At 46.9% G+C, this 26,709-nt stretch overlaps 1 protein-coding gene across 5 annotated transcripts in view; it reads left to right on the forward strand.

The window, feature by feature from the left end:
• The window catches only part of MYH10 (myosin heavy chain 10), a 161,011-nt gene that overhangs the window by 128,820 nt on the left and 5,482 nt on the right, over positions 1 to 26,709 (forward strand). For all 5 annotated transcript variants that reach the window (XM_053570507.1, XM_053570508.1, XM_053570509.1 and 2 more), the window contains 15 exons: positions 1,513 to 1,684; positions 3,034 to 3,246; positions 6,706 to 6,850; positions 7,872 to 8,078; positions 11,106 to 11,210; positions 12,244 to 12,396; positions 12,822 to 13,070; positions 13,601 to 13,813; positions 15,447 to 15,659; positions 17,970 to 18,131; positions 18,915 to 19,043; positions 22,470 to 22,558; positions 23,307 to 23,430; positions 23,513 to 23,721; positions 25,445 to 25,553. In XM_053570507.1, the coding sequence (XP_053426482.1) occupies positions 1,513 to 1,684; positions 3,034 to 3,246; positions 6,706 to 6,850; positions 7,872 to 8,078; positions 11,106 to 11,210; positions 12,244 to 12,396; positions 12,822 to 13,070; positions 13,601 to 13,813; positions 15,447 to 15,659; positions 17,970 to 18,131; positions 18,915 to 19,043; positions 22,470 to 22,558; positions 23,307 to 23,430; positions 23,513 to 23,721; positions 25,445 to 25,553 (2,492 nt within the window). The remainder of the gene's footprint in view (positions 1 to 1,512; positions 1,685 to 3,033; positions 3,247 to 6,705; positions 6,851 to 7,871; positions 8,079 to 11,105; positions 11,211 to 12,243; positions 12,397 to 12,821; positions 13,071 to 13,600; positions 13,814 to 15,446; positions 15,660 to 17,969; positions 18,132 to 18,914; positions 19,044 to 22,469; positions 22,559 to 23,306; positions 23,431 to 23,512; positions 23,722 to 25,444; positions 25,554 to 26,709) is intronic.

Genomic DNA, 26,709 nt, shown 5'->3' on the forward strand with positions numbered 1-26,709 from the left:
TCCTGTAAGTTATTTTGTATTGCCTGCTCACATAGTATTTATGATGGAATGGCTTAAAATGGTTTTACTTTTTAAAGTTTGGTACTAAGGTAAAAGATATCGCCCTTTGGGTGGGCATGGTTGGGTGCCCTCTAAATTAAGTTTGGATGCTGCAGACCATTTGGACTTTGTTAATGTTTTTTTTTTTTTTTCTTTTTGAGACAGGGTCTCACTGTGTCGCCCCAGTAGAGTGCTTGGCATCACAGCTCACAGCAACCTCCAATTCTTGGGCTTAAGCAAGTCTCTTGCCTCAACCTCCCAAGTAGCTGGGACTACAGGCACCCACCACAATGCCCAGCTGCTTTTTGGTTGTAGTTTTCATTGTTGTTTGGCAGGCCCGAGCTGGATTTGAACCCGCCAGCTCTGGTGTATGTGGCTGGAGCCTTAGCCGCTTGAGCTACAGGCTCTGAAGCCTTAGTGTTTAATGGAAAGATGCAATATAGTGTTTAGTTTCACCTCTCAAAGGGACTGGCCAGTGACATAAAAGCTTGCAGGGACAGAGGAGATACTGCTGAGGGCAACAGTATCTCACTCCACTGACAAAGGTAATGTCAGAAAATCCTAGGACATTAGGACTTCTGCAAAAGAAATAAGAAAAGAGGGTGAGAGTTGGAAAGAGCACACAGAACCTTCCCTGGGACCAATAGCTAGCAACTGCATCATCAGCAGAGGGAGGAGGGGCTGGCTGATGTCAGGTAGCTCTGCACAGGCACCTGCAGGGCCGTGCCCACTCTTCCTGTACACTTTTTGTTTCTTTATTTAATGTAGACAAACAGGGAATGGCAGTGTATAGTCTTTTTCATAAACTATTTTTACTAGTATATGGCCGTTCTGCTAAGGAAGTGCCGTGCCCTTAAGCTGATGGGCCTGTTTTTTCTTGCCTGTCTGATCAGCCTGTGACCCTCAGTCTCATGCTTGCAGCAGACTGGTTCCTGCTAGGGAACACAAAAGCATGCAGGTTGTGAGGAAAGCATTTGAAAGGAACGGATCACGAGTGCTAAAAAGGAATCACTGTAGAACTGTAGGGGAGAGAGCAGAAAAGAGGCGGGGCCCTCTCTGCCCCCAGCGCTCGGGAAGGCAGTCTTCTCAGTTCAAACCAGGGGTTCCCATTACGAGGGGCGTGGGTGAGAGGCAGCTGGGAGCACTGCCCTGGCACCTGCAGGCCGCTTTCTAGACTCGGGCACAAAGATGAGTTTGACCTGAAAGGTCCCAGATCCCTTCAGCTCTCACAGAGTAGCTTCACTTCCCATGGCAGGACATCTGTAGACAGCCCGTTTTCTCCCTTAAAATTCCATCCTCACACTAATTTATCTTCCCTTCTAGTTGACCTTGGTGAGTTTCAAATGACCGAGCAGTTGACACAGTGATGTGCTTTTGAATAAAATGGCTTTTCAGCTTTCATGGGTTTAATTTTGAGTTTATAGGTATGGTGTCACTCAGTGTGCTGAAGAGCTTTTTAAATTTGCCTTAAAGAACGCTTAAAGAAGGAAGAGAAGACTCGTCAGGAACTGGAAAAGGCCAAAAGGAAACTGGACGGTGAGACGACCGACCTGCAGGACCAGCTAGCTGAGCTGCAAGCGCAGATCGATGAGCTCAAACTCCAGCTGGCCAAGAAGGAGGAGGAGCTGCAGGGAGCACTGGCCAGGTCAGCGGCCGCGTGGCTGTGTCGCTGGGGTCCCCACGGGGGTTAGTTTCAACAGGCCTTCTCACATCTGGGCACATCTGAAAACCCGGGCAGAGTGTGATGGGTTTACCTGCTGTCAGGTGTCTGACGTGAGGGGATGGAGAACCACAAGGACCTCATTAGTGTCGGGGCAGCAGGAAAGTCTCATAAGCCATTCTCAACAGTTAGGCTTAGAAATGATTCGTCATCTCGTGACATCCTGGGAGATTCACACCAGAACAAATCATTTTACCATGTCAGTATTTTGGTTTCTGTCAATTCCAGATGAACTTCAGTAAGTTTTGGAACTTTAGAGGAAGTCACTTTCAGAAATGATGCTTCTCCACTTACAGCATGGTCTGATATTTGGTTCTAAACCATTCGGTTTTAGAATGCAAATCATATAGAGTAAATATATTTATATCTGATGTTTTATTTCTTTTTTTTTTTTTTTTTGTAGAGACAGGGTCTCACCTTATGGCCCTCGGTAGAGTGCCGTGGCCTCACACAGCTCACAGCAACCTCCAACTCCTGGGCTTAAGCGATTCTCTTGCCTCAGCCTCCCGAGTAGCTGGGACTACAGGCGCCCGCCACAACATCCGGCTATTTTTTTGGTTGCCGTTTGGCCGGGGCCAGGTTTGAACCCGCCAACCTCGGCATATGGGGCCGACGCCCTACCGACTGAGCCACAGGCGCCGCCCAGATGTTTTATTTCTTTATAAAGGACAACTGGCCACATAGTTATAATATGGTATTTAATTTATGTGTTACAGTCAAGAAAATCTTGTGACAAAAATCTCTTACCTCAAATATCCCAGCTATTCCCAATGAGAACATTTACCAACATTTTAAACCAAAGGTATAAGCAAAAAGCTGCACTGTGGAAAGGATGAAAGTAGCAGGGATGAGGTGACACAGCTCTTTTGCTGTGTTCCTTGAGCATCTTGGAATCTGCTGGTGCACTGCAGGATGGGTACCAGGGTGACAGGCTAGACTGCTTCCCTCAGCAGCACTTGAGCTATGGTGACATTTTTTTCAGAGGAAGTGAAGTGGTTAAAGTGAGATTGTCCCACCTTTTGCCAGGAAATGATAGCTGTTGGGGTTCTGGTTCTGGCTCTGCCACTACTAGCTTTGGGGCCTTCAGCAAGTCACTTACCTGAGGACCTCCTACCTGCCCCAGCAGGCCCCAAGTGCCCATACTCACCTTGGACCCAGGAAGAGGGTTGTGTAACCATGGTCTCCTCAAAGAATGGTATTCAGGGGCTGGTTTGCCTGAAAAACAAGCATCTGTGCGCTATCTCTGAGTCTGCCGTGTCCCGATGTTTTAACAGAGGTGATGATGAAACACTCCATAAGAACAATGCGCTTAAAGTTGTGCGAGAGCTGCAAGCGCAGATCGCTGAACTTCAAGAAGACTTTGAATCTGAGAAGGCTTCGCGGAACAAGGCAGAAAAGCAGAAAAGAGACTTGAGTGAGGAGCTGGAAGCTCTGAAAACAGAGCTGGAGGACACTCTGGATACCACAGCAGCCCAGCAGGAGCTACGGTGAGTGGGCCGGGAGCACGGTGCATGGTGCCTGCCACCCTCTCCCCCGGGCCGTACAGAACACTCGGGTGAGCCTGCCATCTTTGGGAGGTGGCGTGTTTTTCTTTATCACACCAGGTGGGGGGGTGATGAATTTCTATGGTTAGCACAGACCCACCTACGGGTAGAAATACCTGTATGGGCATGTGTGTATGGACCAGCAGGCTGAGAGGTAAGGGTAAGATGTGGTGGGAAATCTGTGGTTAGCCACAGGACAGCTACACACGGAAGAGTCAGAGGCAGACAGGACGGGGGTGGGGGTGATGGGACGCACACAGCAGCAGGAGGAGACGTGTGGGAGGTCAGAGCCAGGCGGCGTGAGCCACGCAGGCAACAGACAAGAAGGGAGGGCTGCACTCAGAAGGGAAAAGAAGGGCGGTGGGTGCAGGTGTCGGGGTGTGCGTTGTGCTGTGGCACATGCAGTATGTCAGGACCCGACGGCCAGATGCGGCATGAAGAAAGTGGCAGGCCTGGGCGAGGACAGCCGGGGAAGGCTCCCAGGCAGAGAGCTGCGGTGTGGCAGCCTGCAGACAGCTGCAGGGAGTGCTGCAGTGAGCCGATGAGCGGCGTGTACAGGGCAGCCTGTGGCTCTCACTGGCACGTAGCTGACTCCTCGGCGGCTGAGTGTGGAGAGAAGCCGTGGGAGATGCTCCGGGTTGCTGTCTTGTCAGAGGCCATCAGCAACTTTCCCTGGACTCAGACTGCGTGGTGCCTGAGGTCCACCCCCTCACTGCCTCCGCTGTAGATTTGGCTGGCTGCATATGTATGTGTGTGCATGCCTGTGCATATACTCTCGCGTGCACACACAGACCCCTGAATTCCTGTCAGCTCTCCAGAGTGCGAGTGATGGGAAGAGTACCCTGTCACTGTGGGGAGGTTGGTAGGCCAAGAAGAAAGCAGGAAAGACCGAAGGAATCCTCCGAGAAGACGGGTACGGTCGGAGAGGCAGGAAGTGACCTAGAGCAGCCAGGAGGGATGCTGCTCCCAGGGAGCAAGGAGTCCCCTCAGTAAGTAGCTGGAGACCGGGCCACTTGGATGTCACAGTGTCTACAAGGCAGGTCAGCTCAGTAGAGCAGCAGGACTGGGGCCGGACTGTGGGTGTTGGGTAAAAATCCTGGGTCCAGGATTTGGGCCACGAATGTGGACAGCTATAACAGGAATACAGAGCCTGTTGGTTTTTATTTTCCACCTGTCTTTGTTGGAGCCCATCCCAGCCAGGCAGCGTTAGAAGTTTCCTACCTCACCTCAGCGGAGTAACTGCTTCTAGCACTTTAAAGTCCTGGCCCTTCTCATTAAAAGATCTGCCTTTTTAGAATCTGGAAACCATTGAACTAGACTTCATTGGAATCTCCACTCTTCAGCCGGAGTTTTGATTGCATTAGAAAGAAAGGCTCTAGGCTGGGCACAGTGGCTCACAGCACTTTGGCTAGAGGGTTGTTTTAGCCCAGGAGTTCGGAGATAGTGAGATCCCATCTCTACAAAAAGAAAAAATATTATCCAGGCATGGTGGCATGCAGCTGTAGTCCCACCTACTTGGGAGGCTGAGGCAGAAAGATTACTTGAGCTGAAGAGCTTAAGGCTACAGTGAGGTATGATGATGTCACTGCACTCCAACCTGGGCAACCAAGCAAGGTTCCCATCTCTTAAAAGGAAAAAAAGGAAAAGAGGAAAGGTCTCTAATCATTTTATTTTTCCCATTCAACTCTTGCTAAAGAAAGAATACACATGATATGGGCACATTTATTAAAACCATGTATGTGCTCCACTGTACGCATTGATTCTGTTTTGTGAAGAATTTAGATTGACACAGCTCAAATGTGCATGACCGTCTTGCTGAGGACTATGAGAGAGCTCACACCTCCCCGACTAGCTGCTGATTCTTCCCTGAGTTGTCCATTGCCTGATAAGTAGAAAAGTGACAGTCCTCAGCAAGTCAAATTCTCTTCTTCAGACTGGCATTTTAACTCTCTTGAGGACTCAACAGTGAAAGACTTAAGGGAACTGAGTTGTTCACCCTAGGAAGGTGAAGGGTTCCTTTGACTTTTGGATTCAAAAAGGGATTAGGAAAACAAAACAAAACTATTCACTCAAAAGAGGATGAGCTGATAGTTGGAGAGATTGGGTGATTGTGTTGAAGTCTGATAAATGAAAGTACTGGCCACTAGAAATGAAATAACCTTGATGGAAAACTTGCAGAGGACTAGACCAGACCAGGTACCTTTGACCTCTGGCCAAGCTAATAGAGGTTATAGCTGTGCTAGGATGGGCCACAAAGAATCTGCAGTGATTCCTTGGGGCTGGGCGGCATGTGACCACAGAGCTGGCACCCCATGGAGCCTCTCCTCACCGTGATCTCCGTGCCTCTGAATCTCATTACCCCGCTGGTAAAGAGGGAAAGTGTATCCACGCCGGATCCCTGTGACAGTCCCTGGTTATATGTTTTTAAAGTACAGAGCAAGTTTGCCAGCCATGTGCTTCAGGATTATTGAAAGGTTACAGTTCATTAAATGGTGTTAACATAGGTCTTAGCAGGAGTGGTAAGACTAGATCAGTCTTTATCAAATGGTATGCTCAAACATGGCACTCAGACTGACAGATTTGAAGAGTGAATTGCCACAAAGAGCGTATTCTAGTCTAGATAGTGAAATAATTTTAGTTATTCTACACATTACAGCCAATTGCAAAAACATTTGAAAACCACGTAAAGATATTTAATACTATTGTAATCTTGACACTCTATGTGCAAGTTAGATAAAACCTTATCTCAGAACGTTCAAATATTGTGATCTTACACCTCCTGGGTTCTTACATCCAACACCAGAGACCTTTTTCTGAACCAGGAGAGTCACCCCTCAACCTGCCTTCTAATTTTCCTGTCCTTGCAAAAGGTGATGCCTCATCCCCAATCTTAAACCCTATCCTGATAGGTGATAGGGTTTGGGGAGTATGTTAATTAATCACAGCTTCTTCACACGAATGATGAGAAAAAAATCTTGGTTTTGTTTCAGTGCAAGATCCTGACTAGTTTGACCTTTGCCACCCCTTCATTTCTGAAAGCCTCTTCAGAATTTACCTTTTTCTGGTTTTATTAAAGTCTACTGAGACCATGGCAGGCAGTTTGGCATCTTTTGTTAATCAATTACTGACCTACAGTGAAACCAGACTACCCAGAACAGCTTGAAGGCCTGTAGCAATTATCATGCTGTGTCCCATTTTTAAGTTGGGTGTGGAATGGAAATTGCACTGCTGTAGAAGGATTTCTGATATCACAATAATGAACATGCTGGCCCACTAGAAAATAGCATGTCAAATGTGTGGCAAAGGGATTATGTGATGTTTAAAGCAAAAACTTTTTTAAGAACAAAATGTTAATCAGTTGGCTAATTCTCAACTTCTTTATTAAAAAATATGTTTCTCTAGTACAAAACGTGAACAAGAAGTGGCCGAGCTGAAGAAGGCTCTCGAGGAAGAAACTAAAAACCATGAAGCTCAAATCCAAGACATGAGGCAAAGGCACGCAACAGCCCTGGAGGAGCTCTCGGAGCAACTGGAACAGGCTAAAAGGGTAAGGAGACCCAGCTGTGTGCCCAGGATGCGGGGGCATCATCATCAGACAGGCTTCCATCCTCCCTGGCCTTCCCATTGAAACTTCCCGGCTTTGTACAACTTTGTGATGGGCTGAGGGGGACCCACTGCTCCTCAAGTAGGAGCTGCATTTGAAAGCACCTACTTACGCGTAGAAGAGCCAGACGCAACTGTGCGGCGTCCACCTTCATCTCAAATCACACGTCCCTCCCCATGTCCCCTTCACTGGTGTCATCATTCTCCCAGCACCTTGCGCGGTTTTCAAGTCATTCTCTTGCTCATCCACTGCCAGTAAGTGACAAGTCCTATTGCTCCTTCTGTTCGTCCCTCCCTGCCTCTGACCGCTCTCAGCCTCCACTCACGCCATCATTCCCTCTGTGTGTCCGTTCTGCTGAAATGCCGGCCCGGGTGCCCTCGCTCAGACCACCCTCCTCTGCCGGCCGTCTTCTCCCTCATCCTTCCCGTGGTCATCTTTTCCTCCGTGCCTTTGCTCTTGCTCTCATTTCCCCATTTTTCTCCTCTGCCCAGCACATGCCACCTTTTAATTTATACAATGACAATATTAAGAGTTACTGGACATTTCCATTAGTATGTGTCAGGCTCTGGCTAAGTACCATATAGGGATTGCCTTTGATTACAACCCTGTGGCATAGCCTGATTTTCATTTCTAGGCTAAGGAAACTGAGGCCAAACAGCGTTTAGGTAACTAAGCCAGATCACGTAGGTAGTAGGAAAGTAGTGAAGCCAGGAGTCTGGCACCGGAGCTCCATGTAACCACCCCAGGCCACTCCATCCAGTCCCTGAGGTGAGATGTCCCTACATTTACTGCCCAGAGCACCACGTACAGATGTGTTCCTCACATAGAAATCTCCACACTCAGAACCACAAACGTCTTCATTCGTTTATTCAATGCCAGGCACAATTCTGTGGATACAGAAAACAGTGCTTCTCCTGGAGATAGTGAAATAACCAGTAAATTATTTTTCCCTTCCCTCTCCTAGTTCAAAGCAAATCTGGAAAAGAACAAGCAGGGCCTGGAGACAGATAACAAGGAGCTGGCGTGCGAGGTGAAGGTGCTGCAGCAGGTCAAGGCTGAGTCTGAGCACAAAAGGAAAAAGCTGGATGCGCAGGTCCAGGAGCTGCATGCCAAGGTCTCTGAAGGCGACAGGCTGAGGGTGGAGCTTGCCGAGAAAGCAAGTAAGCTGCAGGTAAGGCGGGAAACTCGACCGGGACACAGCCTGCCGTGACAAACCCATACTTTGCCCATCTCACCCCTCTGGCGCCGTGAAATGCCTGAAGATCACCATCACAAGGCAATACATCTGATCTTTGAATGGTTTTAAGCACGACTTCGACTTCTCCATTAGTCTAATAAGAGAATGGGAACAATGGGCAAAAAAGATTATACCTAGTATTAGGGGAGATGTGAGGAAATTGAATTTTTTATGCATTGCTGATTGAAGTATAAATTAGTACAACCTTTTCTACAGGACAGTTTGATAATTTTGTATCACGAGCCTTAAGACTATGACTACCCTTGGACCCAGTAAGTCTGTCTAGTCATTTATCCCAGGACAGTAACTTAAGGATGTTACACAGATTCAGCTCTGAGACCGTTCATCGTAGAAGGGTGTGAAAGCAGGGCAGTCATTCCTCAGTATCCATGGGGTCCTGGGCCAGGATCTCCTGCAGATAACACAATCTGCAGACGCTCAAGTCCCTGATATAAAATGTAGTGTTTACATTTATGCATATCCTTCTGTATACTTTAAATTGTCTCTAGATTACTTAGAATACTTAGCACAATGTAAATGCTATCTGGATAGTCATTATACTATATTGTTTAGGGAATAATAACCAAAAGTCTCTACATGTTCAGCACAGATGAAATTTTTTTTTCTGAATATTTTTGAGCCTTGGTTGGTTGAATCCACAAATGTGGAATGTATGGTTATGAATGAGGGCTCACTGTAATTAAAAATTACTTTAATCTCTAATAATGGACTTGGAACCAACAAAAGGTACAGTCAAATATTTATTGGTAAGAAAAGATGAACATTATGTATTGCTGCATGGAAGAAACATTACAGAACTGTGTTGTGTCCGAGCCCAGGACTGAGCTATAGCCCTACACACAGTGTTGGTTTACTTAGTGAACAGATACAAAGCAAAGTCTGCAAAGGTTCAGAAAGGACGCCTGGGGCAAGGGCCTGAGGAAGCCGGGCTGCAGCGTCCCATTCTCCCCCAGTGGAGTCACACAGGCTGCACTTAATTCCTCCAGCAACCAGTCATGACAGTGCATGTGAAATGCTGTCTCCCAAGAAGCTCATTAGAGACACAGTGCCAAGAGTCTAATGGGGATGACCATGTAAGCACTTTCTGCCTGGTATGTGCCAAAAGTCCAGACCACCCAGAAGGAAAGCAGGTATTCAGCATAAACCAGTGTTTGCACAAGTAGCTTAGGCACAGTGAGCCCCTCTTTCTGTTTAGGGAATGGTGGGAGCCCTTTCAAAATCTAAGTTCCCGGACACCAGCCAGTGGATACCATTGCAGGCAGGCCTTTCCAAGGACAGCAGTCTCGGGCCTGCTAGGTTAACACAGATGGATATACTGAAGTATTTTGTGTATGTGTGCTCTCACTAACCTGGAAAGATATTCCTAAAAGGGAAGATCTCAGAAACAGCATTATGAAATCTGCATACGGTGGGGTGGTGAGGTAGTACCAGGTCCTGGGCCCCGTGCTTCTGCCTGTGTTGTTCCCCACTGGGATGCTGCAGCCTGGCTTCCTCAGGCCCTTGCCCCACGTGCCCTTTCTGAGTCATCCCCATCTGACAGGTGAGGACTCTGAGACTCAAAGAAGCTAAGGATCTTGCCCCCTCTGGTGATTTACCTGCCAGTGTTGTATAGCACTGGAGTTGAAGACAGGAGGTCCCCCTTGACTCCAAAACCCTGTGCACCATTCTGTTCCCAAGACTGATGAAGTGTGAGCTCAGTAAAGGGTGTTGCTAAACAGAGTGAGAATGGAACGTCATGACCTTGTGGAACAGACACCTTTCCCTTGGAACCAAGGGTGCCCTGCTGTCCCTTCTGGGTCCCTCGGACTCTAATACCCACTGTCCTCACAAAATATTATAAAACATTTTATACCATGAAGATGTTTTTAGAAAACATTTTAGAGCTACCATTAACTAAGGAGGCAAAAGAGGAAAAAATATTACCACATCATTCATGAAATCTGATCATAAGAAATAGCTTAGGGCAGTGCCTGTGGCTCAAAGGAGTAAGGCACCAGCCTCATGCTGGAGGTAGCAGGTTCAAGCCCAGCCCCTGCCAAAAACTGCAAAAAAAAAAAAAATAACTTAAATATTCATGATGAATTTATAATAGATTTTTAAAAGCTTAAGAACTTCTGACTGGCCACACACGGTGGCTGATGCCTGTAATCCTAGCACTCTGGGAGGCAGAGGCGGGAGGATTGCCTGAGCTCATGAGTTCAAGACCAGCCTGAGCAAGAGCAAGACCCCCATCTCTAAAAATAGCCAGGCATTGTGTCCAGCGCCTGTAGTCCCAGCTACTTGGGAGGCCGAGGCAAGTGAATCACTTGAGCCCAGGATTTTGAGGTTGCTGTGAGCTATGACAACATGGCACTTTACCCAAGGTAACAAAGTGAAAAACTGTCTCAAAAAAAAAAAAAAAAGAACTTCTGACTGAATACCAGAATTGAAATTTCTTTGAGTCTCTTTAATGAAGTTTTCAAGTTCTGTAAGAATATGAATTATACCTGCCCCCGGAAGCATATGCTTAATGCATCTTAATCAAATAACTGCTGGTCTTACAGCCTCTTCACATAGAGTAGCGGTCACTTTTTCAAAGGATTGGTGTGATTTTTTTTATCTCTGTGGGATAAAAATAAAATAAGATAGTAACCCACAGTCAGGAGACACACCCCACCCCACCTGTGGGGACTCTGTCACCACCCTGTCTTTTCAGTAGGTGGAGACCGCATCAGGTGTCTGTGGCAGGAGGCAGGTACTTGTGCCTGCAGACTTGAGCACTGTGTGCAGGTGATAGACTCTGCGTGGGGAAAGTCTTCCCTTACCTCTTTTTGGCAATTTCAGGTTCACTCCCTCCACTCCCCAAATTCTGCTCTGTTAGCGTTCTGTTTAAAAGCTGTGATTCTAGACCCTTTCTATTTGCTTACTGTTAAGTTGAATTTAATCCTGTACTCCTTGCAGAATGAGCTGGATAATGTCTCAACCCTTCTGGAAGAAGCAGAGAAGAAGGGTATTAAATTTGCAAAGGATGCAGCTAGTCTCGAGTCTCAGCTACAGGATACACAGGTATTTCCCAGGGCAGAGGGGTCTTTATGATAACTAATGTTTCTATAATGCATGAAATACGCTAATCCCAAAATTACCTTTTGTATCACCTCTTATCATGCTGCCTGGGCTGTGGTTTACCTAAGTACATATCTTCCTGGCCATTTTAATAAGATTGTTTTATTGGGGTTGAAATTTCATTATGCTGACCTAAGAGAAATACTCCATTTTATAAAAGGAGTATTGGTTGAGTATAGGTTGAAGCTTGCTCATCATTCTGTTAAAGTGTATATTGAATCGTCTATTCAAGATCTTTTCAAGTCAGCTACAAGTTAGTTGAAAATAAAGTGGCATTTTTCTTGAAGTTTTGCATCTTTTTATTAAGTTTACAAGCACTTATAAGTTTCTATTTGCCTGGTTCTTGGCTAAGTGCTGGGGATACGGGATTAAATTCTCAGACAAGTAGAAAGTGGAATAATGAGGTTGTTGGGGACAAGTTCAGTATAACTGGGGCATATACTATGATGACAAGGAACACCTGGGTTAATAAGACTAAAGGAGGCAGGGGCCAGATCACAGAAAGCTATAGACAGCACGCGCCTTTGAGGTTTTCAAGTCTGAAAATAACAGGAAAGACTTGTTTGCACTTACATTTTAGAAAAGTTAATCTGGCAGAAAATATAAAGAGAAATAATCCAGTGCCCAAAACTGGAGGTGCCCAAAACATAGGGGTGAAGGGTGTGGAGAGAAAGGGATTCTACAAGTGACTGATGAGGCACAGGGGACATGGGGGACACAGGGAGGGAGGCTCCATCCACCCAGCCCCTGGGTGGACGCTGTTACTGTTAGTCCAGGGCGAGTTTGAAGCAGTACTTATGTTAAGAGCTTTGACGAAGTCATCAGGTGTGTTTTTTAATCATCTGTGTTTGTTAGTGTCACTGATATTTCTCATATGCTGAGGGTCTCGTTTATATCAGGAATTTTTTAATAGAGGTGTTTTTTGGTGACAAATTTGTATTTAACTTAAGTATTGACCTTTTAAAAAAATGAACAGGAGCTTCTTCAGGAGGAGACACGCCAAAAACTGAACCTGAGCAGTCGGATTCGGCAGCTGGAAGAGGAGAAGAACAGCCTCCAGGAGCAGCAGGAGGAGGAGGAAGAGGCCAGGAAGAACCTGGAGAAGCAGGTGCTGGCCCTGCAGGCCCAGGTGTGTATGTCCTCATTAGGAAGCCGCGGTGGCCTGGATGTGTATAGTTAGCAGCTAATGTCCCTGCTGTGTGACTGTTTCAACTCCATTTGGGGCAGTTAATTAGGTTGTACTAAATTAAATTAAGCTGGTTCTGTGTTTTTTCTTTGACCCAACCCAATGCTGATGGCTGGTTATAATGCCGGAAGCCTTTAGAATAGACCCTGTCAGCTGTGTAGGGTTTCAATCCAGTAATCATCTTACAGACTGTTAGTAAAGAAACAAAGTTACAATCTAACATTCATTTGTTTTAAAAGCACAGTATCAAAATGTTTTTCTTATCACAAAATAATTGAAAATAAAAGATGTTTTTCTCTAATCTTCAAATGAAAAACCAATTGAGTTCTTTAATGTTGATCTTTTTGATTTCCTGGCACGAAACCTAGTTGACTGATACCAAGAAGAAAGTAGATGATGACCTGGGAACAATTGAAAGTTTGGAAGAAGCCAAGAAGAAGCTTCTTAAAGACATGGAGGCACTGAGCCAGCGCCTGGAGGAGAAGGCGCTGGCTTATGACAAGCTGGAGAAGACCAAGAACCGACTGCAGCAGGAGCTTGATGACCTGATGGTGGATTTGGATCACCAGCGACAGATCGTCTCCAACTTGGAGAAGAAGCAGAAGAAGTTTGATCAGGTGGGGCATCCGGGTCCCATCTCCAAAACCCAAGGCCTGTGCTACACGTTGTTTCCTCCAGCAGGAAGAGGGGGAAAAGAGCTCTCGCTTTTGTTGTTTCCATTTAAAATAATCATTTCTTATTTAAAGACAATTAAAAAATAAAGAAAGACAGACGATTAAAAGTGATATAGGCCAGGTGGTGTGGCTCATGCCTGGTACTCCCAGCACTCTGGTAAGGTGAGACAGGGGATCACTTGAGGGAGTTCAAGACCAGCCTGGGCAACATAGTAAGACCCTGTCTATTAAAAAAATGTTTAAATTAGCCCAGTGCAATGGTACACACCTATAGTCCTAGCTACGTGGGAGCTTGAGGAAGAAGGATCACAAGTAAAACACGTAAAAAGAAATACAAGAACACTTATAATATTGTACCAGCATTCTTAGTAATAAGACAGACAAGTAGTGAAGAAGAAGAGTTTATGCTGCCGTTTCTATTATTTTTATATGCACCTTTTTTTTTTAATATTCTCTTATGCCATTCTGCTTAGCTATTAGCAGAAGAGAAGAACATCTCTGCTCGCTATGCAGAAGAGCGGGACCGTGCTGAAGCAGAGGCCAGAGAGAAAGAAACCAAAGCCCTGTCCCTGTCCCGGGCCCTTGAGGAAGCCCTGGAGGCCAAGGAAGAGTTCGAGAGGCAGAGCAAGCAGCTCCGAGCAGACATGGAGGACCTGATGAGCTCCAAAGACGATGTGGGAAAGAACGTAAGTTGCCAATGGGCCCCACGTTCTGGCAAGGACAGTATCCCTGAGGCTTGGGGCCTTCCAAAAGGGAGCAAGCGACTGGTTGGGAGTGCTTGAAGGACCTGGGAATGCACAGCCCAACAGCCAGGCCATCTAGGAGTGTCTTGGCTTGTGTATGAACAGGGAACTTGGAGCTTTCACGGCAGCGCTGCCAAGTGATGAGGGGGTGAAAGTGTCCCCACCTGTATGCTGGCAGGGAGGCCTTTGAACAAAAGGGTTTCATTGTTCTACAGTCACAAGCAGGTATAAAACACCGGGTCCCCTTCAATCCAGGTTCGCAGGCTCTGTCTCCAACACCGAATGGGGACCTGGAGGGGAGGAGGTGGGAACCACAGCTGTCTCTGACCTGGGTCTTCCCAGCGAGCCCCCACTGTTTTCTGTGAAGGCTTCGGCTGTTTGGGGGGCATATGCAGTTTGGAAATTGCTGTGGCATGGCTCCTCTTTGCATTGCAAGTTATCTTCCACAACAGCTGCAATGATTTCAATTTCCCTTACGTCCCCCCTTAGTATGTGAAGTGTTGAGGATGACACAGCGAGCCCAGCCCTGGCTTTCAGAAATGAGGTTCTGGGCCTGGTTCTCCCACCAGCTTCCATTCTAACCATGGGAAGCTGCTTAAACTTTTTAAGCCTAAGTTTCATCATCTGTCAAATGGACATTATGCTTATCCCATTTTATGAGGCTACTACACCTGCTTTGAATAGTAGAAATTCCTCTATGAAGGTAAGGTCTCATTTTCATGGAATAAAGCCATTTAGCTACATTGTAAGTGAGAAAAGACTGTCCTACCTTCTGGCTGAGTCTACTACGACCCAGTGCCATCCAGGGCCCAGCCCTCTGGACAAGAAGGAGGCCACTGGAGGCAGAAATGAATGTAACTACATCGTGCAAAATGGAAAGAACCCCACAGTTGATTCCAGTTCCTATTACCTGATCCGTGTTTTCTCTGGAATCAACACTCAGGTATTCATCTACAAACATGTCTTTTGTGACTACTGAGGACCAGACACTGCTTACAAATGGGCCCCCCGCCTGTCTAAGTCCCCCTCTGCTCATTCTGTGAGAACTGACACAGTCAGGACCCAGAGGGGATGACAGCAGCACCTCAGCCACCTCCAGAGGCTGTCATGAGGGTCAGATGGGACAGGACATGGAAGCACCAGGCATAGTGCTTGGCACAGAGAGCTAAGTGGTATTTGTCCAAAGGAAGATAATCCTCTTTTTAGTTTAGCCCACACTAATATTCAGAAGTCTCCACACATGCATTTTCAATTCAAATGATCTTTCTATGGTAAGAAGAGGTGCGTGGTCGTGCCTTCTCCACGCAGACAGCTGGCAGGAGTCGGTTGACAGATAGGTGTCCCTGCCATTGCTCTGCTTTCACTGTTCTTTGGCTTACTGAGGATCCCTCAGCTTAAAGGTCATCAGGATGATGATTAGAGACCTGTGGTTGTAAACTATACTCTGAAGTGAAGAGAAGCAGCAGCCTTGATGTGTCAGGAGGCTGGCCCGGGTGGCCCCAGTGGCCAGCATGTGATGAGTGGGCCTGTAAAATAGGAAGGCTGCTGTCCATAACTTGTGCCTTTGCTGGTTTAGGTTCATGAACTTGAAAAATCCAAACGGGCCTTAGAGCAGCAAGTGGAGGAAATGAGGACGCAGCTAGAAGAGCTAGAAGACGAACTCCAGGCCACGGAAGATGCCAAGCTCCGCCTGGAGGTGAACATGCAGGCCATGAGGGCCCAGTTTGAGAGGGACTTGCAGACCCGAGACGAGCAGAATGAAGAGAAGAAGCGCCTGCTGATTAAACAGGTAGGTCAAGGAAGCGTGACCCCCAGAACAAGAATTGCAGGTTCTTAAAGCCCAGTTCGGGGTCAGCGTCTAGTTCGTTCATGTTAGAAAACACTGGCTGGGATAAAATTAATGTATTTGTTCATTTGAAAATTTCATTCTTTTAATTTTATTGTAACTGGTTTGAATTTTCTACTTCTCAGACAAGAGCATTGCTGCTTAGAAGCCAGGATACTTACCATTTGAAAAACCCTCAGTGAAATCTCAAGGGACTGTGTGGTTAGGTTCAAGTTCTGTGTCTCAGCAAGTGGGTGCCAAGAGAGAATCAGTGTGTACTGGGCAAGGCAATTTAGCAGATTTCTGAATCATAATAAAATCACTCTCCAAAAGAAAAAAAGTAGATATTTAAATTTTTATTTTAAAAAATTGCTAGCCATATATGATTTGTATACTCTTCTGAGTGTGTTTTAAACTTCTAATCCTGTGGCTCAGTGAGTAGGGTGCTGGCCCCGTATACCAAGTATGGTGGGTTCGAACCTGGCGTTGGCCAAACTGCAACAACAAAAAAAAGTAAATAAATTAAAGTCTTTAAAAAAAAAAAAAAAAAATAACTTTAAAGACTGAGTATTTTGATAGTCCTTGAAGTCTATGATAATAGGTCCTAGAATATATTTAATTTTGTTATTTTTCTTCCATTAATGTTTATTCTATTGGTCATTATTTCTGAATAACAAAGCACCCAAAACTTAGAGGCTTAAAACATTTCTGATGTCCCAGTTTATGGGGGTCAGGAATTAGTTCTGGTGCAGGCAGGACTCAGTTAAGCTGCATCATCTGCAGGCCTTGACCAGGGCTGAGGGATCTGTGCCATACTGGCTCCCACATGTTGTCAGCAGGAGGCCTCAGTACCTGGCCCCGTGGGCTTCTGCAAATGCTGCTTGGGTGTCCTGGGGGCAGCTTCCCTCAAACAGCAAGCAAGTGAGGAGGAGGCTTCTGGGCCTTTTATGACCTAGTTCCCCAAGTCACATACAGTCGATTTCTTTTTTTTCTGTTCATTGGAAATGAGTCACTAAGTCCAGCCCTCATTGAAGAGGAGCCTGGGCTCTCTCTACTTTAAAGTATCAAAGTACTATCAAAGAATTTGGAGACACATTTTAAAACCACCGCATTTACAAATAGCACGTAAGTGGGTACGCATAAGGAGCCTCTTGTTATCCTGCCCCGTGAGGTACAGACCAGGTCTCTGCAGGATAAAGCAAGGAACTGATGGGCACCTCTGCATTACGTGAGGAGAACCTGGCCTGCTCCTCCCCACCCCAACGCCCTCAAAAGCAGGAGCAACAGGGGTCTTGTTTCTCCCTCCCCTTTGGAGAGGACCAGTTGAGCCTTCCCTCCCCCCAGGCCTCTTTGCTTCTTGGTGTCACCCCAGAATGTTTCCCAGGTATTCTGTTCTGTTATGTCTGTGGGAGGAGCAGCACCTATGAGCACCCCCACTAAGCACTGCCCAGGGGCACAGCAGCCCTCAACAGACACCTCCTGAGTCAGTAGGCAAAGCAGGCCCCATGTTGACAGACAATGCTGTGAACTCACGAGCTGGACCTCACCAGTGACGGAGCTGTCAGGATTCTGTTCCAAAGACTGAAGAGCACCTTTCCCCAGCATCCCAGTGAGTGTTCCAGCCCTGTTGTACACTAGGAAGACAGTCCCAAAGCAAATGGGTGACAGCCGGGGTGTGTGCTGCAGCCTTCAGCCCGTGTTTGTCTCATTTTCTTTGTCCTCACTCTCCCCTCAGTGTGCTGTAAAGCTGGCCTTCGTGTCGTCTCTCTTCATCAGACAGCTTTGACTGCCTTTCTCTCCTGCTGAACGGAAGGCAGTTTCTGCCTGGTTCTGAAGCCCTTGTAACCTGGCTGTGTCCCCTCTTGCGGATCTAGGAAGCGGTCAAGCCCACACTGTCCTCTAGCCTTCTCCCCGGGGCTCCATGCCCTCTGTGTGCCTGCTGTAATCTATCAGGTTGTCACTCCATTGTCTTGGGTCTTTCCGTCTTTGCATCACCTGGACTATGAGCCCGAGGTCTGAGACCGCCATCTTAGTGCCCTTGGAGCAATCAGTGGAAATGTTTGTACCAGGTGTTGTTGTTTAAAGATGACTTTGAACGAAATTCAACTACTGTGGTTTTCTGTTAATAATAACTGCTCGGTGACTGAGAGCACCTCTGGAGGGTGACAGAAGGTTACGCTCACTGGTGTCACCAGAGCCTTTACACGACAGGCTGCCTGTTCTCAGTGAGCAGATGCTGGGGTTGACCAGGCATGACCCAGTGCTGTCCATCAGGTGCGGGAGCTCGAGGCAGAGCTGGAGGACGAGCGGAAACAGCGGGCGCTTGCTGTAGCTTCAAAGAAGAAGATGGAAATAGACCTGAAAGACCTGGAAGCTCAAATCGAGGCAGCTAACAAAGCACGGGACGAAGTGATCAAGCAGCTCCGCAAACTCCAGGTACTGCACGCGGCCACTGCAGCCCTGAGTCATGTCACGTGGCCCCAAGACCCGGCACTAGGACCTTGAGGCTCTTTGATAGAGTCAGACTGTGGAGCTGGGGAGGACAGTGCTGTGCAGCACCCCACCAGTCACTTGCCACCGAGCTCATGCTGACCCAGTGCCACTCCAGGGCACTCAGAGCAGCCGTCACCTTGGCTGTGGGTTGGGTGGCGGGCTGTAAAGATGGCACGTGGGCATCTGCTGTGCTCCAGGATATGCTCAGAGTTATCAGAGCTCACTCTCGTGACCCTGAACAGCCTCTGGCAGTGCCCCAGTAAACACCCTCCTGCTTCACCTTGAGAGGAAGGTGGTGTAACTCTCCAACACGAGTGCCATGAGCTTCAGTGATCTTTGCAGTCTGTTTCACTACCCAGACGACATGCCTGTTTTCACTACCACGGTCACATTGGGATCTCCGTAGTAGTTGGCAGTATGGGTACATGGAAGGGGCCCTCACATGCTACTGGTGGATACACAAATAGGTGCAGCTTCTGGGTGGAATTTCTCAGTTACGACAAAAACTTTAGAAAATTTCCCTTCCTTTGACATTGGTGGTTCCACATCCCGAGAATTTATTCTATTTTGTTGCAGACAAAAGGATATTAGTCTACAGTTTTTTAATGGTATCTTTGTCACTTCTATATATACAACGAATGTATATTACTTTTATAATCTGGAAAACGTATGTTTAAAAACTGAGAATATAAGCTATACCAAAACCTTCCTCTTCTTTAATCTTAGGCTCAGATGAAGGATTACCAACGGGAATTGGAAGAAGCTCGTGCATCACGAGATGAAATTTTTGCACAATCCAAAGAGAGTGAAAAGAAGTTGAAAAGTCTGGAAGCAGAAATCCTTCAATTGCAGGAGGTTTGTTTACTTATTCACCCATTTGTTCAACAACTGTTTGCCTTTAAAATTCATCCAAGATCTGGCTCGGTGCCCATACCACAGTGGTTAAGGTGCCAGCCACATACACCGAGGATGGCGGGTTCAAACCCAGTCCTGGCCAGCTAAAACAACAATGACAACTACAACAAAAAAAGCCGGGTGTTGTGGTGGGCGCCTGTATCCCAGCTACTTAAGAGACTGAGGCAAGAGAATCGCTTAAGCCCAAGAGTTTGAGGTTGCTGTGAGCTGTGACGCCACCGCACTCTGCTAAGGGCAACATAGTGAGATTCTATCTCAAAAAAATAAAAAAATCATCCAAGATCAGATAAATAATATATGGTGTAGTTTCATGTTTTCTTTTTTTAAGTCAGTATGCATATTTAATGTGGCCTTCACTGCTTCAGTTCAGCAGACAACAGGTGAGCACACTTTGACACTTTTCAGTGTATATCCCTCTACCTGACTAAAGGCAGAAGAGCAAATTAGTAGCTTTTCAAGCCTCCTAGGCTTGTTTAAGAACAGGGAGTGATACTGTTTATTTGGTGTTGTTAAGTATTAGGGTCATTTAACTCTGACCTTGGTGATACAAGATTGCCTTGTTTTACACAAAAGCACTATTCATGAAATACTTAAAAGCACTATTCATATAATACTTAAAAAGAGAGGAGTTTGTTTCATTAAATTCCTATTCTTTTCATTCACTTATTTTATAAGTTCTCATGGGGAAGTGTTGCGTATAGTATGGAATTGTATCAGGGCAAGACACGCAAGTATATGTGTATAAATGAAGGATGATCAAAATGCATTCAAATCAGGAAAAATAATAACATAAGTGAAATGTTGATATCAATTAATAAGAAAAAACTCCCAATACAAACACCTATAAATGTTGGATTAAATAGTACCAAAGGCAGAGCTGAGCTTGCAAGAAAGAAAGGGAGCTCCCTAGATACGGGGAATGGAAAAGGAACTGAAATCCAGACCAGTAATACCTTGAGCAGACACAGAAAATACCCTGAGAGCCAGTTTGGGGGTTTGATCCCTCTTTGTTTTCTGTTTTATTGTTTTTTTTCTTGCCTTTATGACTTTAGACTTCTGACTTCCTGAGTTGGACACTTGGTCCATCGACTTGCACGCTTCTTGTCTAATATGTTTGTAGAAAGACTGGAAATTGCTCTCGAAGTTCTTTTTTCACTTTATTCCACAAATGTTGATATGGAGTGATTTCATTGCCATTTAATTCTAGGTTTATCTAATTTCTATTGTGGTTTCTTATCTAGCCTGTGAATCATTTAAAAGTATGATTTAAAACCAGGCATAGTGGCTCATGCCTATAATCCTAGCACTCTGGGAGGCCGATGGTGGGGGTGGGGGGAGATCCCTTGAGCTCAGGTGTTCAAGACCTGCCTGAGCAAGAGTGAGACCCTGTCTCTACCTGAAAATAGAATTAGCCAGGCGTTGTGACGGGTACCTGTATTCCTAGCTACTTGGGAGGCTGAGACAGAAGGATCCCTTGAGCCTAAGAGCTTGAGGTTGCTATGAGCTAGGCTGACACCATGGCCTAGCCTGGGAAACAGAATGAGACTGTCTTCAAAAAGAAAAAGTATGATTTGAATTTCTAAATGTATGCCTTTTTTTTTTAGTTGATTTCTAATTTTATCACATTGTGGTCAGAGAATGTTGAGACTAGCTCTAGGACCTAGAACATGGTCAGTTTTTATAAAGTACTTTAAAAGGATGTGTACTCACCAACCAAGTAGAATGTTCAGGTTCTGCATACCCACCATGAGCTGCAAGTGTTCATTTTCCCAAAGGTGATGGTGCTGAGTGGTGCCAGCCTCCTCCCGCCATCACCTGAGCATCCAAGCAGCACTCCCTGTACCCAGTGCTCGCAGTTTTATCTGGATCTGGAAGTATTCTGAAAGCACAGAGAGCCAGGGGACAGGAACACAATGAGTGTCCTGGGGCCAAAGAGGACTAGACAGCAGAGGCCAGGTAGCAGAGCTGTCTGTAGTCAGCAGCCCTGCGCTCAGGCCCATTCACTCTGCCTGTTGCCCTTTCACCCTGACAGCAGCCCCTTCTTCCCTCCTGACTCCTACCCTTACCATGTGCAAGGACTCCATGAGCTAGAACTTGGGCTTTTTGGAGGACCTATACATCCTATACACTGACCTAAGAGGCAGGCAGGCTCTTCAGCTGGACTCCTGGGCAGTCCTGCTGCTCAGATGTCTTCAAGGTGTGCGCTTGCAAAGTGAAGCATCTTTTGGAAGAGGTAGCTGGTAGAGAGAGCCCTGGACAAGGAGTCAGAACTCTGACTTTTTGCTGCTGACCAACTTTGGGACTTTGAACCAGGCTCTTCATCTTCTGGGCCTCAGCTTCTTCATTTATAAAGTAAATGCACCCTTGACTCCTTCCTGTAAGAAATCCTCTTTCCAAGGAAATTTGTGGGCAAGCAGCCACCAGGCAGTTCTTCTTCTGTGGGCTGGAAGGCACAGTGCTCTTCCGTTGCACTGCCTGGTCCTGTTGGGCTACATTGGCCTGACCAGCCAGGGCACTTCAAGAAGGAGGCCCTACTCACTGCAGAGGCCTGGCTTCCCAAATATCTGAGCCTCTGCGGTCAAGTACTGCCACCTCGGCACAGGGGCTGCTGTCCTTTTTACACTGTACAGCTGCCTTGATACTCACCGGTCTGTCCAGCTGGTGTACTTGATCTCCAAACTCCATGCGAACAATACTTAGGAACTTTAGTCAGTACAGCCCATATTTCTTTAGGGTTTGGGCTTTGTGTATAGTTTGCACTCAGTTTCTATTAAGAAACACAGCTTTCTGGCAATGCCCATAGCTCAGTGAGTAGGGCACCAGCCACATACACCAAGGCTGGCGGGTTCTGACCCAGCCTGGGCCAGCTAAGACAACAATGACAACTGCAACAACAACAATAAAATTGCCAGGCTTGTGATGGGCGCATGTAGTCCCAGCTTCTTGGGAGTCTGAGGCAAGAGAATCACTTGGGCCCAAGAGTTTGAGGTTGCTGTGAGCTGTGAAGCCACAGCACTCTACCTAGGGCAACAGCTTGAAACTGTGGCTCAAAAAAAAAAAAGAAAGAAAGAAAGAAAGAAATGCAGCTTTTTAAGAGAGGCAGGAATTTAACCACCTCTGATATTGGAAGTGATAGCAAAGAGGACGTCCCTCTGTGGACATTTTTGTTTTAGGATATTGACACCACACATAACCTGCAGCCACATAGATTTCTTTCCATAGCTGCCCAGTTTAATCTCTCAGACCTAAGTCACAACTTGAGATGCATGTGGACAATGACTAGGGCAATATCACGGCAGCACTATCAGATTCCGCAAGTGAGCAAACTGGTCATAGCCAGAGCCTAACTGGGTCTCAACTATTTAGGAACTTGCTTCATCGGAGAGAGCGCGCCGACACGCGGAGCAGGAGAGAGATGAACTGGCCGATGAGATCGCCAACAGCGCTTCTGGCAAGTGAGTCTCCTGATGGCAGGTGGGAAGGGGTGGCCTGGCCCCATCCTTTCAGGCAGTCTGCAGCTCTCCCCTCAGGCACAGACACTGCTGGGAAGGCTGGGGGTGTTGTCCAGTTGGTTTGCTCGGCCATTCAAGGGCAAAGATGAACATAAGATACTGAGCCAGAGCTACCTCGGCCACTGGCCATCGTACCCCTGTGCCGGTCCCCTGCCCGCTTTGTACACACCAGGTGTGCCCCACAGACCACACTGGCATCACAGGCCCTCGTGCTCAGATTCATTAGGGTCCCTAGACATGACCTTTTTTCTGAATTCACTTTTCATTAGATGTCATTATCTTTTCTTCCAATTAAGTTGATTTCTCCACTTAATTCCTGGACTGAGGGTTCATTGTGTACCTTCAGCATGCCATGGTGAGAAGTTGGAATTTTATTCTCGGTGCTTGGAAAACCATTAAAGAGTTTGATCAAGAGAATGCCAGGATCTTGTTTGCATTTTGAAAGGTGACCCCGACTGCTGTCTGTGGAGAATAGACAGAGACAGGCAGCAGGGGCGGTCAGCTAGAAGGCAGAGGTGTGACGAGCCTCCTGCACCCAGGTTATGAACCAGAGGGTGGGGAGACTTGGGGGAGTGTTGGAAGTATGAGCAGTGAGACTCGTGGATGGACTGGAGTGTGGGTACAAGTGCCTCCCTGGTCTTCCCGTGCTGTTGAGCTGGTACTGAGCTGTCGCCACCTCTCCACCTGCCAGGTCCGCCCTGCTGGATGAGAAACGGCGTCTAGAGGCACGGATCGCACAGCTAGAGGAGGAGCTGGAGGAGGAGCAGAGCAACATGGAGCTGCTCAATGACCGTTTCCGCAAGACCACACTACAGGTGGCCCATGCAGCTGCCATCACCTGGGCAGGGCTGTGCTGAGCCCCTGGCACCAAAGGCTAAACCTGTCACTCCCCTCCAGGTGGACACGCTCAACGCAGAGCTAGCAGCTGAGCGCAGTGCTGCCCAGAAGAGTGACAATGCACGCCAGCAACTAGAACGGCAAAACAAGGAGCTGAAGGCCAAGCTGCAGGAACTAGAGGGTGCTGTCAAGTCCAAGTTCAAGGCCACCATCTCAGCCTTGGAAGCCAAGATTGGGCAACTGGAGGAGCAGCTTGAGCAGGAAGCCAAGTAAGAGGGTTTTCGGGTTAAACCAACACTCACTACCTATCTGCTACAGGCCTGGCTATGGGAGGACAGAGACACACCCTTTGCCCTCAGGCTGCATGGGAAGCGATGGCTAGAACAAACCACCAGAGTCCAGAGCCAGAGCTGGAAGGCAGTGTGGGGGGAAGAGAAGTGAAATGTGCTCAGAGGTTGAAGGATAGACAGCCTCTGTGAGCTGTCAGGGAAGTCTGAGCTTTTCCTGTCAGCTCCTCCTAGAATCTGCTAAGGGCTAATCAAACTGTGCCCCATGATTTCCTAGGCACCCTAAGTTTACATCACTACCCAAAGTCAATTTCTCAAGTTTGTGGGAAATGCAAGACAAAAATAAAAGCTTTTCTTCTCCCATAGGAAGGGATTGCATAACACTTTCCATTCTGGCATATTAAAGCCTTCTGAAACTTATGAGGACTTGCACATTGTAGCTTTTGGCAGCCGTTTACAAAGTTCTTAGCTCACAGACTGCCAAAGCCAGGGGACACCTTCAAATTCACCCTCTTGTTGGGGAGCTTGGAGCCCAAAAATGCAAGACTCTGCTCAGAACCCCCCATCTTCCATCTTAACAGCCCAGTACTTCCCACTCCACTCTTGGACTCCACTGGACTGAAAAGAAAAAAACAAGGGTTTGTTTGTTGGTGGTTGGAATTAACATAAGTCACCCTTTCAGCTGACTCCATCCCTGCCAATTTTTGCATAATATTTGTTAAGGAACAAAAGAACATTCTCTGTCTTCTGTGGAGTCCTCTAAATAAGTTACCTCTCCTTCATATGGAACAACGTAGACCTGTCTAGAAACATGGATTTGGTGGCGCCCGTAGCACAGTGGTTACGGCGCCGGCCACATACTCTGAAGGTGGTGGGTTCGAACCAGGCCCAGGCCAGCTAAAACAACAGACAACAACTGCAACAACAAAAAAATAGCCGGGCATTGTGGCAGGCACCTGTAGTACTAGCTACTTTGGAGGCTGAGGGAAGAGAATTGCTTAAGCCCAACAGTTTGAGGTTGCTGTTGAGCTGTGACACCACAGCACTCTACCCAGGGTGACATCTTGACTCCGTCTCAAAGGAAAAAAGAAATGGAAACATAGATCTGTTGACTTCTAACCAAAGAGTGAGCTTATAGGGGGTGGTTTTGTTTGAAGAGTTTTTTCCCAATGTTAGCTGCCAAAGCCTTTAGCATCATAGTAGGTAGTAAATTCTGAAGCAAAACAATCACTTAATAAATTGAATTTCTGGGGCAGCACCTGTGGCTCAAAGGAGTAGGGCGCCGGCCCCATATGCCGGAGGTGGCAGGTTCAAACCCAGCCCCAGCCAAAAACTGCAAAAAAATAAATAAATAAATAATTTCTGTTTTATTTTGTTTTCCAGGTTTAAAGGTTAGGTGGTTAGACTAAGAAACTAAAGTTTTTATCTTCAAAGAGTCTGTGCTCAGTGTAACTCAGTGGTAGCTTGCTGTTCAGAAGATCACTGAATAAAGTGATTCATACCTGCGTGTGCTAGCACAATGCCCTTTTTCTACCTGTCAGCATTGAGGGATGCCTTAAGGCAATTCCTATTTTGATCAGAAAGAAAGTTTCAGAATTGTGTGATTCTTTGCAGAGAGGTCCAGGATGACATTCCACAATTGTTCATCTTACAAAGAAGAAGGACTTTAAAAAATATTTTTTCCCCAAACTACCCACTTTCATAGGGAACGAGCAGCCGCCAACAAACTAGTCCGTCGGACTGAGAAGAAGCTGAAAGAAATCTTCATGCAGGTTGAAGATGAACGTCGGCATGCAGATCAGTATAAAGAACAGGTAGGTGATAGAGCGGGCCAGCGCCAGTGTCTCCCTGGGAGACGCTCCAGCAAAAGTAAGAAAATGTTATTTAAAACTCTTAATTCTAACGTGTCGACCTCCAAGTACCATTCCCTGGGCCCGAGGGGCACTCAGCACAGGAGATACACAGGATGGTGGCAGGAGCGAGGCGGAAAGGCTTTTAAGTGTGAGGCCTGAGTTTTCCCGTTCTATCTTCTCCATCAGATTGTGCCCTGCATGAGTGCAGGAACATCTGCCTGTTTGCTCACTATTATCTTCCTGATGCCTAGAACAATTCCTGGACATAGTTGGCAGTCATGAAATCTTGGCTGGATGGAAGAATGGATATGGGAGATGAGGAGAAAATGAAGAGAAAATGAATATACAGGGTGTTCCGAAGGTCGCCCGTGAAGTTGCCATACATAGGAAAAATGGGAAATGGTAGCTAAATGTACATTTATAAAATATTCATTACAAAATGTTACAAAGACATGGCCAACACATAGTACAGTAGAACCTCTCTAAGTTGACCACCCAAGGGACCCTCACAAACTGGTCCCTTGGGTGCGAGGCCTCCGGTGCTGACGTGCTGTGGTGCACGTTCGGTTTATGGAAACGAGGTCAGCTTGGGGCGGTCGGTGTAAGGACGTGGTCGACTATGAGGTTCTACTATGTTTTGTAAATATTTTGTAAAATGTTAAAATGAATATTTTATAAACAAAGGTACATTTAGCAACAATTTCCCTTTTCCCGTATGTATAGCAACATTATGGGCAACTTTTGGGACACCCTGAACTGTACACACAACAGGCCCCAAGTGATCTTCATTGCCCACATCCAGACACCTCTGCTGAGTAGGAGGGAATATTTCGCAGGACTCTGAACTGTGGTCAGGGGTACAGTGACGGCAGTGTGGGGGTTCACTCCTGCTGCCTTCCCTCTGCTGTGGTGAGACTCCAAGCTGAGAGTTTCACTGCCTTCAGCCCAACCCTCTGTACTCCAGTCAGGCACCCTGGCCTTCCCTTCCTGCTGCCACCTTTGTGGCACGCGCTGTGGGTGGGCTGCCCCGCGTGGCTCAGGAGTGCAGCAGCCCGGATGGAGGCTCTTCATTCTCATGCCAGGTCTGCCCAGAGTGCTTTGCACTTGAATCCAAGCA

Source organism: Nycticebus coucang, chromosome 18 (assembly GCF_027406575.1).
Source record: "Nycticebus coucang isolate mNycCou1 chromosome 18, mNycCou1.pri, whole genome shotgun sequence".
NCBI lineage: Eukaryota > Metazoa > Chordata > Mammalia > Primates > Lorisidae > Nycticebus > Nycticebus coucang.